This window comes from Telopea speciosissima, chromosome 1, assembly GCF_018873765.1.
Source record: "Telopea speciosissima isolate NSW1024214 ecotype Mountain lineage chromosome 1, Tspe_v1, whole genome shotgun sequence".
Taxonomy (NCBI): Eukaryota; Viridiplantae; Streptophyta; class Magnoliopsida; order Proteales; family Proteaceae; genus Telopea; species Telopea speciosissima.
In genome coordinates, this window is record NC_057916.1 from 21,542,122 (window position 1) to 21,559,776 (window position 17,655).

General features: G+C 37.7%; 1 protein-coding gene across 1 annotated transcript; it reads left to right on the plus strand.

The window, feature by feature from the left end:
• The first annotated feature begins 3,651 nt into the window (after positions 1-3,651).
• LOC122648805 (mitochondrial uncoupling protein 1) lies at positions 3,652-13,451 on the plus strand. Its single transcript, XM_043842036.1, has 9 exons — positions 3,652-4,014; positions 6,018-6,233; positions 6,330-6,408; positions 6,578-6,711; positions 6,795-6,893; positions 6,976-7,080; positions 11,287-11,361; positions 12,776-12,862; positions 13,198-13,451. Exons 1-9 carry the CDS (start codon positions 3,697-3,699, stop codon positions 13,228-13,230), a joined length of 1,146 nt encoding a protein of 381 aa, XP_043697971.1. The 5' UTR covers positions 3,652-3,696; the 3' UTR covers positions 13,231-13,451.
• The last annotated feature ends 4,204 nt before the right edge of the window (positions 13,452-17,655 follow it).

The following is a 17,655-nucleotide window of genomic DNA, read 5'->3' on the forward strand; positions in this document are numbered from 1 at the left end:
CATGGATTTTTTTTTTTTGATAAACACTATGGTTTATTTGTTGACTTGTGTAAAATTGGTTGAAAGGTACTAATTATGAAATTGTGAAACTATATCTTCATGAGATTTTTATTTGTTTTAGGCAATGTTTGGTATGCATTCTTGACACTTTCGCATTATCGGATGATAAAAATAGTTGTTTTTATCACTGAGGATGCAAAATCAACCTAGAATGCATACCAAACACAACATTAGTAAATTATTTCCATTTAAAACCGAATAACATATAGAGAATGTTTATGAATTGAATGAAACCAAAAAATAAAAAAAGAATAGGAATCAAATAAAACAAAACAAATCAATATGATTTCAATAGTTAGATTATGAAACTTATTTAGTTTCAATCTATACATAGTGTATTTTGAATAAAAAAATAGACCGTACCTAATGCATAAGGCTCCCGCATTGAGTAGAGTCTGGAGAGGATCACATGTACATCATTACAAGAATACGAGGTGAATGTGGCGCACCTCGCAAGATGGGCCTAATTTTCAGTAACATTTGATTGAACTTTATAGGCATTTCCGTTACTTTCTTTCGTTTGAGACTAACTTTTGGCTATTGAGACAAAGTATGGTGTAACACATCACAATGGGCCACCATGTTTACCACTTGGCAATTTGGTGCCAATGATGAGAATGGTATCATGGGTTATCGTATCAACCCAACTCTTCAAAGGACAGTGAGGAAGAAGTCATAGTCCATTGGTATTTTGTTGAGTTCGGATCGTTGGATGTCTGAGCTACCACGTATTATCATTTTCACGTCGAACTGCTGCATAGGTTGTGCAGACCTTCGATTTGATTTGTCCCCCAAGCACGTGCATATGCTCCCATGCATGCGTACCCGTTTAACACCAAATCTCATGAGAACCATAGAAGTCGTGGGGTTGGCCTCAAGAGAATAAGGAGAGTCAAAATCAAGACACTTGTCGATTTAGGCACGCTCACTTGCCAACTAAAAGCTACAACTTTGGGTTTCTAATAAATTTCCCTTTTTTCGCTATTTTGTTTTCAATTATTTTCTTGTAACGGTTTGAAGGGAGTCGTGCAAGTATTGCTATAATTGTTGGACTCTTTACAAGAGGTACTAGACTAAGTCTTAGGAAGTAGTTATCAAGTCTTTAAGAGAGTTAAGTGTGACTAGCCACTATTTAGGAAGTCAGGTGTCTACAAAAAAAAAAAAAAAAAATCTAGAAAATTAGGTTTACATATGGAGATTCTTTAGGAATTAATTATTGAAAGAGGTAGAAATCTATAAATTAGGAGTGAAGATTTTTTAGGAATTAGTTATTGAAATAAGGTAGGAGTCTATAAATTAGAAATGAATGATGTAATCGTGAAATACAAGCTTTGGCTTACCATGCCGTTTACCTTCGAAATAAACAATTGATTATTCCATTTAATTATAAAGGAGCTTCTCTTATTTTTTGGTAAAAATGAACTATTTATTGAAGTGGAATTTTTTTTCTCTCAGGTTTCTGCTCGATCAGGTTCATAGGTTCCTCTCATAGGGAGGGCGCAAATGACCTCACCCCACCCGGGTAGTGTGTTCGAGCAGGAGATGAGGTCGTCATTTCTGATCCCCTATGAGAGGAACCTACGAACCTAACCGGGCAGGGAACCTGAGAAGAGTTAACTATGTCTAGCCTACGTTCTGGCAAAGAGAACATTCTCCTTTTATAAATATCATATAACTAATGAGTCGAGGAGATGGGTCAGGTTGTCCTACACGTTAGGTACAATGTCCTAAAATCAGCCACGTTGTTTATCTCTATGGGAATGTACTGGAAAGAAATAGGTACAGAAGAGTCTACCTGTATACTTTTAAAGTAAATGCTTAAGTTTAATATAATAAATATTAAAAAATAATTTAAATTTTATTGAGAGTACGGAAAGAGGAGGGAAAATAAAATAATATCCAAATAAAACGCATCCACAAAAGGGGCCATTTGTTTCACAACAATTGTGAGTCTAAAGCCTCTAAGGATACATAGGAGAATGCAAGACTAAAAGCAACATTCTATTTGGATTTCCCATGAGCATCATATCATGGATAAGATTCCATCTTCCCACGAAGTTTACATATTAAGAAGCCACTTATCATGGATAAGATTCCATCTTCCCACGAAGATTGCATATTTAGAAACCACCTTTCCATGAGCTTAGCATAATAACGTTTTTGCATAAAGGCTCTATTTGGTTATATGGAAAAGGAAAGAAAACTACAATAGAAATGTAAAGTGAATGTTTTCTTTTTCTTTTATGCATTTTTGTTGGGTATGTACTTTGTAGTAGGAAAGTAATTGTCTTATGGTTGCCGCCAGAATTTGACCGAGTGACATGGGGACCTGCAGAGGGCACAGAAGAGGCTTAAAGCGGACTCCGAGGGGGGACTCTCCGATTCTTAAGTCAGTCCAGTAGAATAGTTAATAAAGAGACTATAAAAAGAGTCAAAGCTTGAGTGTAAAAATGAATTACCTGATTGGGGCCGTCTTCTTCTCTTATATAGAGGTGGCGGTTATCGATATGGTAGTAGTTGCGCTCCTGACACGTGTGTGAGTTGATGGTCTGAGAGGGGATTGTGTTTCCTTAGTTACTGGAGTTAGTTTAGGAATAGGGGTGGAGTCGTTCAAAGACGTGTGACCCAAGTTATTGGCGGGTTGTTTTTTGGTATAACACTTACCAATAGGAAAAAAAAAAGCATTTAAAGTTTAGACATGTATGTTTTGCCTATTTCTCTCCCTCTTTTCCTTAAAAGAGATGCATTAATTTTCTCAGTTTCACCCTTCCAAAGTGAGAAAATCTATTTTTTTCTTAATTTAAAATAGTGTGGAATACATGAAAGGGTATGTACAGAATGTTGTGTGATCGAAGTATTTTTTTTAAATCCAAGGAAAAATCCTTACCAAAAAAAAAAAAATAAAAAAATCAAAGAAAAATGGTATTGGACAATTATACCATTAGGAACTATGTATGAAGTTAAATATTAGACATGAGGAAAATATATAAGCAAAGGGAAAGAGAACGCTACCTAATCGTGTCCAGTGTGTGGCCCCTGCTCCTAGACAAAAGGTAGTGTGAAATGACTATCGCTCCCCTAGAGACCAGGTAGGGTTCTTTCTCCCATAAACAAATTACTTGTATACATAATAAACAAAGGGAAAGAGAATGCTCCTTGGGAACGTGCGACGCATTGCCCTTGCGACCAAACAAGGGGCGCGCAAAATGACTGCCATATTCCTAGGAATTCCACATTTCCATGGGGTTGCAATAGTCAATTTGCGAGGCCTCTATGTCTGGGCACAAGGGCCGCGCACTGCATGCGACCAGGTAGCGTTCTTTCTTGATAAAACTACGAAAAAAATAAGAAATGAATAAATTAATCCTAATTTAGTATTAACTATGATACATGATATTATGATAAGATGCACAATAGCATGATCATAGGCTATGGATAGTTTTCGATTTCTTTTTTCTTCCTTTGCTAAAATCCCGCTTCTCAATTTCCAGCGATCCAAACAAGTGTAAAATCTACAGTGGCATCTTTGTTCAGGAGATTGTCATATCTTTTTTTTTTTTTTTTTCTTCTTCTTTTTGGGTAAAAGGAGATGGTCATATCGATGCTAGTGGAACTGGCAATGACGAATACGAATAAATGACGGTGACACGGAGTAGCAGAGCCCAGAGTCCCAATTGGGCAAGTCCGCAACGTTCTTTGTCACTTCTTCCGAGATTCTCGTCAGCGAAGGCGAAGGCTATATCTTCCCTTTTTGTGCTGTTTGTTATCATTTACTACTTTTCTTTGCTTTCATATATTAGTAACGCCCTGGTCTCAGCCTTTCTTCACCTCATTGGACTAGTGGTTTCCGTCTTCAGTCTGCGATCAATAATGGCTGATCACAGGACGACGAAGTCTGAGATTTCGTTTGCCGGAACATTCGCTAGTAGTGCTTTAGCTGCCTGCTTTGCCGAGGTATTGGTGATCTTCACTTACGTCTCTTAGATTGATGATTTGCCGGCATATTTACCCGTCTGTGTCATGTTTTAGGGTCTATCGGAACTTCATTTTAGGCAAAATGTTTTTTTCCCTCTCATCCTTTTCGTGATCCATGACTTTTGAGGAATAGGGTTTTGCGGTTTTAGCTTATTTAATATTACTCCCAACTTGTATCATCTGATCCACCAAAAAAATTTGGAAAATGATGTTTCATAAATTTTCTACCTTTTTTAGTTTCTAGATCTTTTAATTAGATAGCTTCAACTTTGTGTGGCGATATAAGGCTGATTTCTACTCTGTTCGTCCGATGCAAATTAATTATTTCACATTCAGTGTTAACTTAAAATAATGACAAAATGCTGGACTGCCAAGTTGAAGAACAACTACCTGGTGAAAGCTGCTGCAAGTTCTAGTTATCCTATTAGTGATTTTTCCCCCTAATTGATGAGCTGTTGAATTTGGATCCGTACTGGTGACTAGTTGTATCAGCATCAAGGATTTTAAACTTGGAACTGGGTCGAATTGCCCCCCCATTCTGATCCGGATCGGATCAGAATCGACCCCCAAAACCCTAGAATCTGTCGCTCTGAACATCCAGAATTAGGATCGATGGCCGATTTGACGAGTTATGAGTGGATTTCTTTGTACTCATATTTGTGGTTTTATTGTTTATGCTACTTTCTCAAGCTAGCATGGGATGTGCAATCAAAATTCTGCTACTTTTTATTGCCTATATACAAACAACTTTTGAAAATTGGTTTCGACATTAGATAAACCCAGCTGTGCTTGATTTGGTTCTTCTTCCCCTTCCGCTCTTGATTTCTTTCCCCCCCAAATATTGCATGGACCCTTTCCCATGTAATGAGGACCTCTGAAGTGCATGTGTGCTTTGTGTCAGGCTCTTCAAAACAGTTTTTGACATCTTTAATATGAATTAGGTCTGGTTGATTATTGCACTCCATGAATGAACTCATTATAGTTAATAATATGAGAGCAAATGAAGAACATTTTTTAGGCAATTTATGTGTCTTCCATCAACAGTTTGTTTCTGTAAAGCTCACAAGCAGGGTAGTAACTGTGTTGCATCCTCTCAGATAGCACACACATATGACTTGGATGAGATCAAAACGCTGGCCTAACATATTTATGCGTGCCTATTTCACATCTACTTACATATTTGACATGTACATTCTAGCCACATTGCGTATTACATTTTGTTTGGTCAACTACATTGCATAGATACAACTTTACAGCTAGGTCATGATATTAAGTCATATACGCTCATACTCATTAAAATTGACTTGTTTAATACATGCGTCTTAATATATGGACATATCCTTGTTCATATTCTTATAATGAAGAGCTTGTGCAATATGATTAGCTGCAGTTTGTCGTGTTCGTATTTCTATATTTGTATATATGTGTGTCCCGCAGATTAGATATTGAATCATAGTTGTCAAGGTGTCCAGGCGTCTTGGGCTCCTTGATTTTGGACCCTCTCCAACGCTTTGGGTCTCCTAGACACCATGACAACTATGCCGCAGATGCTTCTGTCCCATTGTCTATGGGGGTACAATTTTGTCTACTTCCTCTTCCTGCTTTGAAGTCTTCATGGTGGCATGCATCGGGTTCTAAGTCATGTGTTCATGTCCATGCAGTACTGATTTTTCAGTTATTCAATTGATTTAACGTGGACAACATTGAAAAGAAAATTAATTGAGCCCCCTTTTGCTCAAGCTATCTTTTGTCCTATTTTGGCTGAGATTGGAGACAGGTTTTTGATATTCAACTTAGTCCATATGATTTGAGCACTTTGTCAAAATAGCTAGCTTCAACAAATAAAAAAAGCTAGCCTTAATGCATATTGTTTTATTTTCAGCCACACTCATACTAGGTGTCATCGATTGAATAAATTTTCTTATAATCTAGCGTTTATCTAGTTCATTTACGTATCTCTAAAGAACATGGGTTTCATGCAGCTTTGCACAATTCCGTTGGACACTGCTAAAGTTAGGCTTCAGCTCCAAAAGAAAGCTACAGGGGATGGTGTGGCTCTTCCTAAATACAGGGGCATGTTAGGTACTGTCACAACTATAGGTAGGGAAGAAGGTCTCTCAGCCCTCTGGAAAGGCATTGTACCAGGACTACATCGTCAATGTCTCTACGGAGGTTTAAGGATTGGGTTGTATGAACCAGTGAGTTCTGATTTTCCTTTATCCAGTTAATGTACATTATATCCAGGTTTGCTTGGTGATTGCATGATATTTATGCATTAACTGCATGCTGCGCAGGTTAAGTCCTTTTATGTTGGTAAGGATTTTGTTGGGGATGTTCCTTTATCCAAAAAGATTCTCGCTGGACTAACAACTGGTGAGTGGTGACCACATCTGAACACTGTTCTACTACTTACAAATCTCTCATGGGTGTGTCACTTAATTGTGTAACTTGCATTAGTCTATCATTTTGTCCCAACATTAAATGATCTCTCCTCTTTCCATATATGTTTTGTTATGCTAATCAGATATTATGATATGTCCAGGTGCTCTAGCAATTATAGTGGCCAATCCAACTGATCTTGTAAAGGTTCGACTTCAAGCTGAGGGAAAATTGCCACCTGGTGTGCCAAGACGTTATTCTGGAGCATTGAATGCATATTCTACAATAGTCAGACAGGTAACAGTTTCTTGCATGAGTCTCTCTGTGCTTGTTTTAATGATGTAGTTGTTCAATTGTACTAAATTTGATCCGACATTTAGGAAGGGCTGGGGGCGTTGTGGACTGGGCTCGGGCCTAACATAGCACGTAATGCTATCATAAATGCTGCTGAACTAGCCAGTTATGATCAAGTGAAACAGGTAAAGTTTGGGTCTTATTGATGGTTGTTTCTTGTTCTCTAACATCTACTTTCTCTTACTGATCTTTGTTTCCCCAATGCAGTCAATTTTGAAAATCCCAGGATTCTCAGATAATATTTTTACTCACCTCCTAGCTGGTTTGGGGGCAGGATTTTTTGCAGTCTGTATTGGCTCCCCAGTTGATGTGGTAAGTCATCTTGGTCCTCTTCTTACTCCATAGTTTATAAAGTTTAGTTGTGTTGGGTGATTTGTTTTTCTTGGAATTCATTTGGCAAAAATATCTATCTTAACTTGGGTTAGACCTTTTGATGTTGTCTATCCGAATAAAGCTCCCCTTGTCTACGATTCCTAATTACTTTTATAAATAGCAGTTAAAATTGTCAACCAAAAAAAAAAGTTAGACTTTGACTAATTATATTATTTGAAAAATATTTTAATGAACTTTTTCTACAAGCAGGGTCTCATTACATCATCTGTCAGCAGTTGGTTTTTCCTGTTGATACTTATTTCATTGGTGAAACCGTGAAATTTCAATAACTGAAAAATTTTCTCCTCTTTTTTTGGGGGGGGGGGGGGAAAGGAGGTGGATGATGGTTTTGATCTTATGGGTAATTGAACCAGTTCTAAAGTCTAGCCAGTGCTTGAAACTTCTTAAAATGATTGAACTCCAATTTCTGCCCTTTTTATAGCTTTTCAGGTGCACAAATTTTGTTGATTGGTGTATTTGCATAGCTACTTAGGTGCAGCTTAACAATGATAAATATGTGCTCTATTGCCCTTCATCTCCCTTCAACTTTGAAGTGGCTGAAAGTTTTTTTCATCAACCTACTCTTATTCTATGAACAAATGCCTTTTCAATCTGTTTCTCCTTATTTATGATTGTCAAAGATAATAGCTCTCAATAGTTTGTGTCTTAAATGTATGACCTGGACAAACCGCTCCATTTCCATGGTTAGATTATTTTTCCCTCTCTTCATTTTTTAATCATCTAGAGTGCGCATTAACAGGGAAAGAGGGGAAGTACACACAACAAGGACCAGGATTGATCCTCTCAATCTGTTCCTCCTTATTTATGATTAAACAAAGATAATAGCTTTCAGTACTTGTCCTAAATGTATGGCTTGGAAAAACACCTCCATTCCCATGGTTAGAGCATTTCCCCCCCTGTTCAATTTTTTTTTTGAGAAAGAGGGGAGGTATACACAACAAGGGCCAGGATTGACCTGCCCAAGCATAAAAGAGACCCATAAAACGTAAAGTTGACTCGGAGTCACCCTAATGTGGTCGCTCCATAGTAATATAGAGCTGGATCACGAAAGACCTAGCCCCAGGCAGGATCTTCTTGAACAAGTTTAATGCTGATTTGGTCTTCAAAACCTGGCAACAAATGATGAACTTGTAGCAGATTACACATTGAAATCGATTGAAATATAGAAACAAAGAAGAAAATAGAAAATAGAGAAGAAGGATAGGATTGGATCGAGTATCCCACTCTTTCCCGGGTCTCTCACCCTCTCACAGATACAGGCATCTCACAGCATAGCATGGTTTAAAAACCAAAGCTTCCCCCCCCCCCCCCTTCAAACTTGACTTGGCTGGTTTTCAGCCTATCTTTATTTGTAATTCCTACTGATTACAGCCTAGGTTCTTCTAGAAATGTCTCAAAACAAAAATCCAATTAAAATAAATCTCCTATTCCTAATCTAAAAAATAACTAAAATAATAAACCTCAAAACCCCATGCAAGGAAACAACCTTTTTAGATTCAAAGTACTCCACGCAAGCTGTCATGGGTCCACCAAATTTGAGTAGATGTCTCCTCTTTAGTCTTTACCACATTAAAGGAAATAATTCTAAATTATCTCTAACTCTAATTACATCAAATAACTGAATAATATCCTAATTAAAAACCTATCTAAAACTGCTGTAATAGTCCTCCACGTATTGGCCATTGAGTCTTCAATTGCATACACTAGCTAGCTGGCTGTGGGGCTCACTTAATCACGATCCCTATAGAGCTGAACGATATCTCATAATGTGTTGAAATAACTGCTCGATATAATAGGAAATAGGATAGAAAATATCTACTTAAATAACTGATCAATCTCCTATTTAATTCTGGAGGTAAATCCACTTTAATTCTGGAAATAAATTCGCTTTAATTCTGGAAGTAAATCAACTTAAATGCTGCTGGATGATATGGCAGAATGGGCTGGCATAGTACAACTTGATGTGGGTTTGAATAAATCCAGAATTTTGGGTCAGATATAGGATATAGCCCTGCCTTGGCCCAACCAAGAGTCCTTGCAGCATCATTTGGGATATATTATCTCAGTGGGCAAACTTTCCCTTAGAAACCCCCTGTATGGTTAACTTCTCACTTTCCTTTAGCCTGTATAGGCTTTTTTTGTTTTGCTTTTGGTTGCTTTCCTGGGAAGATTAGGAAGGGAAAGCTCTTCCCATGGTTTGGGTCCGGAAACAGCCTCTCTGTGAAGTGGCGGGTAAGGCTGCATACATTATGATCCTCCCCAGACCTGCAGTGGTGGGAGCCTTGTGCACTGGGTATGCCCTTTTTAAAATTTTTTTGTTTTCCTAGGGAAAGGAATAACCGTCCTCCCAGAGTGTATCCTACAAAAAGGGGGGGGGGGACCTAATGGGGAAGGAAAATTGAAGGGAGGGGTGTTCAATATTCAACCAAACAACATTGTGAAGGAAGCCTGTTCCTGGACCTCTCCCTCATCTTCCTCTTCCCACACGAATCTTCTTGGTAATGAAACCAAAAAACAACTAGAGTGAACAATTGTTGCATGTTGGAAATGGATCCAGAAGTGAGAAAACCTCCAAGGTCCGCCGAGGTCTAGACCTAGGCGAACTACAATGGCTGCAGAATCTAGCGGGATGGCCAGCTAGTAGGGATGGAAATGGGGTGGGTATTGGTGGCCTGGCCCATGCTGCTCCAAATGATTCAGATATGATGCGACTTTTAATAGATGCAAGGGTCAGAAATGGTATTTGGAAAACCACAAAGTACCCACCTGCACTGCTCCAAATGTTTTTGGATATCGATCGAGTGGTGCTGATTCTCTCATTTTACAAACTGGTTTTTCTTAACACCGGGGGAATTGATGCAGGTGCACTACCTTAGACCGACCCAAACCCGTCTATCATTGCCCCATCAAAGCTGATGTTTTTGGATACCGATTGAGTGGTGCTGATTCTCTCATTTTACAAACCAGTTTTTCTTAACACTGGGGGAATTGATGCAGGTGCACTACCTTAGACTGACCCAAACCCGTTTGAGAACCCAGATGGAGATGAACCGGGTCCAATTTGGGTCTTTGGCTAGTAGGATATTTTAGGATTTTTATTTATTTCTATTTTATTATATTTTATTTTGATAGCTTAAGTAGGAGATAGCTACTAGGATTTAGTTTCCTAATTAATTTAAGTTTCCAAATTAGAGTAGGTTTCTTTTTTATTTAAGTACATGTAACCGTGCAATTAGAACTCAGAGATTTGAAGAATGGATAGTGAAGTGTTTGTAAGTGTCTACATGGCCAAAGTGGATTGTGCGATCTTCTTCTCCCCCCCTCTCTCTTATGCTATTTCCCCTCTCCCCTGCAACTTTGATCTTCCCTTTTCAGATTTTTCCCTTCTTCCCTACTGGCCCCCCCTACCAAAACCTGCAGTATTGAACTGTGCTCTCCCTGAACGTTCTGCATATTCCTGATGCGTCCATATTCCCCATTGAACACATAGAACTCATGGAGTTCATCTCTAGAAGAGTCTAGAAGGGAGTAAGTTATGCTTATCATCACTGGACCGATGAGGAGCTGGGGCATCAACTCATGCCAATTATGACTATAGTCTTGGTTGTCAAGCTTCTAAACTAGTCACTAACTGATGCAGAGCACGCTAGCTGTTGGTGTAGGTAGTATAATGATATCCCAAACTGTGTACCGTTTGTTACAGGAAATCCTGTTATAGTTATGATACTCAAGTATCCAATCACATAGGTTAACTTCCATATTCTCTAATGCCTTGTCAATGGGACTAACGTACCTGACCACCATTAAAGATGAATGTTTTGCTAGTCCTACTGATTGCCAAGATACCTGTTGGCAAATTAAGACTTTTTTTATTTTGCGCATCATCTTATATTGGAAGTTTGATCTCAGGATTAATTCATCACAGGCTCTATAGTTCTTTTCTTACCAACTGGCTGGCCACATACACTTTGATGTGATGAACTCTATATGGCTTGAGATTTGATTCTTATTTTAAATCGTATGATTTGGTGGTAGTCAAGTGGTTAGATAGTGTGTTTACTTTCTTCTCTGATCAAGAAAGAAGTTGTAAAACAATACTCATTAACTCTGTTGGTTTTATTGCAGGTGAAGTCAAGAATGATGGGAGATCCAACCTACAAAAGTACACTTGACTGTTTCGTTAGGACTTTGAAAAACGATGTATGTTCATTTTCCCTACCTGTCTTCCTTTAAGCATATTTCGAGAAAAACTACCATTTGAAATGGTTATGCTCTAAAATGAGTTTTAGTGCATGAGCAACTGAACAAATGCAAATGTCATTATCCAATTTATGACCGAAGAATTTAATCGTAAGAAATCTCATAGTTGTTATTACTCTTTACATTTCGCCCAGAAAAAACAAAAACATCATATTTTTCTAATTTTAGTTTTTTGTGGTGCATAGATTGTCTCGTATAAAGTGTTGACTGCTGGGTCCACCTGTTTGTGGTGGATCTTTCTGATCCCATATTTAATGACCAATACCCCACATGAAACAACTTGACCCTTGAAATAGGTTCTAGTAGTACTTCTGGTTCAACTGATGAGCATGTAAATATATAAAATTTGGGTCAAAGCAAAGCCAAATGGATTGCATTGCTCTGTGACCTTTTGTTTGTTTGTACTGAAATGAAATTAACGGATGAAATACTCGAATTTCAGATTTGTACGTTTTCTTGTACCTTATTATGTATCCACAAGTATTTACATACCTCTGGATTGCACTTTGTTTTCTTTTCTGTTTTTGGTTACTGTCTACCTGTACACATATTTTGTTTGTGGAGGTTGGCCTTTCTTAAAGTATCAACTCTTGGTACCCCGTACTAGTAAACCAGGTAATGGAGATGGTGTGCTTGTGTTGGGTAGCTGGGAGGTCCACCATCCCTATATCTCTTTTCATCTGAGAATCCATGCAATCGGATGTTGATAAATTTTGTTTGCAATCACCAAAATAGTTTGGCTTTAGTAGGGGCTGATACTGAGAAAAGAAGAACCTTTTGATGTTTTTCATTGAAATTGGTGCTCAAGTCATTTCAAATATACATAGATTTTGATTAATCCCCACAATATTTCTGAAATTGGTTCTGATTAATTAACCTTGTTCCCTATTATCTTATGGTTTGGCTACGTTAAATGCTTTCATCTGTTAAAGGTGGATTAAGGAAATCATGTTTGAATCATGGTTAGAGATTTCGGTGAAATATTTTGCGCTTGACCAACGAAATGACTATCAAAATTTACATGCGAAATTTACCAAAATATTTCAGTTTCAGAAGTGGTTGAAATTCCACCAAAATCAGAAATTTTTAATCTTGGTTTGAATAACATCCTTGACTGCTGTTAGCTCCAGTGGTACTTTTTTGTTTGCATCTCTATTATAGTGCTGGGCTGGGATCTGCTGGAAAGAAATGCATGTTTAATTTTATTGTTATTCAACAATATTCTTAGACAATACAAGTTAATTGGGATTGGCTTTAAATTTAATGTTGAGGGAAAATGTGCTATTAATTGTTTGAGTGTCATTAGCTGTATTTAAGCAAGAAAGGAAACGACTGATGTCATATTATGTTTCAGGGGCCTTTGGCTTTTTACAAGGGTTTCATCCCAAATTTTGGTCGCCTAGGATCTTGGAATGTGATCATGTTTCTGACATTGGAGCAGGTACAAATTCTGAAACTTGATTTTTGCATTTTATCTCTCTCTCTCTCTCTCTTAGTTGCAATTTTACGCTATCTATAATATAGGAAAGTAACAAATTTCATTACAGGGTAAGAGTTACCTGACCATACACTAGGTGTAAGGTTTTTCTAAATTGGCAGGTGCACCACTGCTTTGTTGTGCCCACCTGTAAAAAGTCAACCTTTCCTTAATTTGGCAGAGGCATCTCTTTTTGTTATTTCTTCTCTTGCTTAGAATAAATCATGGCATTGTTCAAATTTTCTGCCTGTTTATTTTTTATCCATCTTTGCTCATTTTCTGTTTAATCTCCTTGACAGGCTAAGAAATTCTTTAGAAGGGAAGTAGATTGATGGGCTAGAAGACAATATGATAAACCATTCATGGGTGATTTGTCTGGAGTAAAATAATGTCGCCCTTGCTAGTGTGTGCTCAAAATTATTTTTTCATGGATAAAGTTTAGAATGTTTACAAACTCAATTAGTTGCAAGCACAATCTCATTTCGTTTTTCCCCTTCTGTGGGAATACTGAAGAACAAGCTGTAATTTGAGGCTGTGTTCTAACATTTTCAAAGCTTTCCGTGCCATTTTCCCCCCACTACCTATATGATTTGATGCCTTGTTCCCCAGTCACTCAAAATGAAGTAGTTTCAGTTGGTATTGGTTTTGTACAGATTTTGCGTGGTTAAAACATGCAAAACAGAAGTTGTGTCTACCAAAATCTTGAAAGGATACAGTCCTAACTGGATTTTTAGATGTGCAACTCTTTTTCCATTTTTGACACATACGCTCAAAGCCCCTTAAAAACTCTATATTCATTACTGTTCATGTGGTTTCCAAACGTAACCATGAACAATCTATGTGATTCTAGTTCTAATCATCCTTGGTAGGGTTTACTCTCTTTAGGTAAATAGGATGGGCTTTACACTGATGCATTTGAAGGTTGGTGAAAATTCTTTGTTGTCATTGTGGAGTAGAAATGACCATAGTTGGATAGAGTTTGAATCGTGAGGAAGACCTCAATTCCGGTTCTTCTGATGTTTTCTGGTTTTGAGGATAAATTTGGGCTAAACTGGGAAAAAACCGTAAGAAGAAAACAAGAGGCATTTTGGCTTTTTTGGGTGTGACTCTTGGTTTGGTCTAATTTTAAAAACTATAGGCATGAAACAGTAGGCAGGGAGAACTGAGTAATTGGTTCAACCATTTGATGAGTATAAATTCTTTTGTTATAGGTTCATGCCTGCCCAATTACAATTTTGAGAGACTTGATTATTTAATTAAACCCGCATTAAATATCATCTTGTGAAGGAATGCAATTTCAACTAATTCTTTTTTTTTTCCCCGGGGGGGGGGGGGTGTGGGGTTGGCGTTGGGAGTTGGTTTAGAACTTAGAAGTGATATTACAAAGTTTTGTCTAGAAATCTGGAAACTAAAAGGTTTATGATTTACCGATGTTTGAAGATGGGGTTGAAGTCCTCACCAATTCCATCTTATGGTGCCTTGCAGTTCAGGCTTGAGAGCTCGACACGTGGAAGATGCTTCATCCAATGATGTGAGCTCAATTGGTCCATTTTTTTTTCTTTCTTCTCAAGCTCGGCATTGTTTGATGTTGGATGTTGCATCTTCCATGTGTCAAGCTCTTAGGCCCGAACTGCAAGGCACCATAGGGAGGATTAACACCCCCCCCCCCCGCGCACGAATATGCCATAACTTTTGCCAAATTGGATTAACTAAGGAACATCTGGATTCATGGATAGACGATATGCCGAAACAACAGGAAAGGGTCCATTAGCAGCGGCCCCAAACAAAAGAAGTGATGAATAATATCGCAAAGGCTTCATGCTCAGGCCACGAAAGGTGAATAACATCTGCTTTCCACATTCGAGAGGGAGATCAACAAGGTCTGCTGCTAATAATGGAGCATTCAGCAGAAGAGGAAAAGGGTCTGATGATGGCTGTTATATGGGAATCCGAGGATCTGTCCGCGGATTATTCAATATTTCAATCTACCATGCCCTACTTGAAAAAAGAGGCCTTTAAGAAGAAGTGACTTGCACCTAAATTTGAATTTCCATCCCCATGAAGTTGTGGACGGGTATGAGGAATGGAGTAAATAACAGTTGGGAAAGCACTTGCTTTTCATCAGTCGACCCCAAAATGATTGAGAAGGGATTAACAACTCCCAAGCCTTTTTAGCTAAGAGAACTTGATTCATAAGATAGCAAGCTTGAGATTAAGTCCTCCAGATTTTTTCAACTTGCATATGGTAGACCAATCGACAGTGGGAACAAGTGATCTCTCACTATTAAACCATAAAAACTGCCTCTTGAGAAGATCCAATTTACTGAGAACAGAATGAGGAAGCTTAAAACAGGCCATATAATGCTCTGCCATGGCCCAAGTAGTAGCTTGGATTAACTTGTTCCTCCCCGCAAATGCGATGTGGGAAATGGGAGCACTAACTCAAGAAATTTTCACACCATGAATGCTCTTGGAAGCAAGGGCTGATGTAAGATTTGAATAAAGGACTTCCATACACAGAATAAAAAGGTGTAGCGAAGAAATAAAGAAACATGATTTAAAGAAACAATATTGAAAACGGTCACCAAAGAAAAATAGGCCTCCTACCCTATTTGGGAGTAGAAAATGGGTTCTACTTGAACACCCAACGAAATTTTGAATAATGGTATGTAGTTTATAAATATTTAAAAGAATTTGACAAATTGCATATGTACCATACAATATGAACTATATAAGATGCAAGTGAATATCAAAGTCTAATCTATCACATAAAGGATCGCACTATGCCCACTCCCATTATGCTGCAATAGCAAAAACTATATTGGTCTTCTTACTCTGCACTCTAATGAGTTATTTAAATATTCTTGAATATTGCATGTGTTTTATGGCTCGATAAGCCAACTGATACATAATGTCCAGATTGCAAAAGAAATAGCATAACATGAAAAATACAAACATAAGGAGAAGAAGCCTTAATATCACCAATCCTTCTCAGTTGAGGGTCAACCTTATAAAATGAGAACCAAAACATAGAAATGTCAGCATTTGGAAACAACATGTGAAGATCTCTATGCAGGTTTGAACAAATAAAACCACAAAAGAATAAGAGATAGAAATAACCAAACTACCATTGTCACGAAGATTGTTTTCAGGAAGGTAATGAAGGATATTTCACCTTAATCCCATAGCTATCTAAAGATATTAATGAGTATTGAAGACTATTAGGAGATCTGAAATAGCTAAAAAAAAGTTGGGATTTTTAAAGAAATGTGTATATATATATATATATAAGTAACTCAAAAAGTGAGAAATTGTGTAGAATTTAGTATAGAAAGCAGCTCCCTGGCTTTAAGATGTTGCAGTCGGGAAAGAGAAATTTTAGAAGAAAAGTGATGGGAATCTCTACAAAGTGTTTTACTCTAGTGAGAAAGAGTTACATTTTTCATATTTAAAGTAGGCAACATATGAAGCCAAAAACAAAAGGGGTAAAAAATAGATGTGCAAAAATCTACATATGCAGATAGAAGTGGGAATGAGAGGCAATGGATGTGTGCATGCGTGCGAGGGAAGGTAAGATCTTTGTGTGTGTGCGTGAGAGAGAGGAATTTGTTTGGGTGGGAGAATAGATAAAGAGAGTAAGGAAAAAGAGAAATATTACTACTATAGTACTATGAGAAGAATATTAGAGATTTTAGGGAGTAAGGGAAGAGAGATTTTAGAAGGCAAGGGAGGAAGAGAGAGAGAAGCATAGGTATAGAGAAACCATTAGACTGGAATCTATAGAAGTGGAACGAGGTTGAGGAAATATAAGAAATTGATTAGGGACAGATTTAGATTGGAATCCAAATTGGAACTCACGAAGAATGTAGATCTAATGTCTATGGAAGCAGAATGTAGCTTTGTATTCAAATTGGAGCTCATCATGAACCTGATGCTTGCAATTAGAAAAGGAGACCAATGGAAAGCAAAATATGTTCAAAGTAGACTGATGGAAAGCATATGTGGAGAACAAAATGCTGGCCAAACAATTTGCATATATTAATTATCATTTTAATTACATCTATCATTGAAAAAAGGGTATTCGTGCTAGAATAGGAGCATTTAGAAGAAAGAGATTATAAATCAGAATTGGGGGACATGAGGGAGAATTTTTCAGAGTATGAAATGATAATGCACCTTTGAATTTCTTAGGAGCCTTCCTAGTCTTGCTGTACTCCAACATTCATCTCTAAGATTTGAAACATCAAACCAACATCTATGGTTGGATCAAAAGATATATCATCATCGGGCTAGAAAGAAAATCATTCATTGGTAGGCTTGCATATGAAAATGAGTACAGAAGAAAACTAAGAGATTTAAAGGGAATTTAGGAATGAAATGGAGTCTCCAATAAAAAATAAAGCTTCCTTATCTCAACTTCCAAAAGATCTTTTGAGGAGGGTGAGGGGGCATATGGTGAGAGGAAGATTCCATGGTAGACATTTTAGGGAAGCAAACTTAAAATTTCATACCCAGAAAACACCCATGGAGTTATCTCATAGACAATAAAGAGCATACAGACGGTTTATTCATAGAGGAAACATGGAGAAGGTTATCAGGCAGAAAAGGAGCCCTCAAGGGTTGCCATTCTCCTTTCTGACATGAAGATTGGAGAAGCCATGAGCATTGAGTTCGGAAGATTCCATGACTACTCCACCAAGAATTACATTCAACAAGGGTATGTTTCTGTAGAGCATGGACAGTAGGTAGAAGGACCA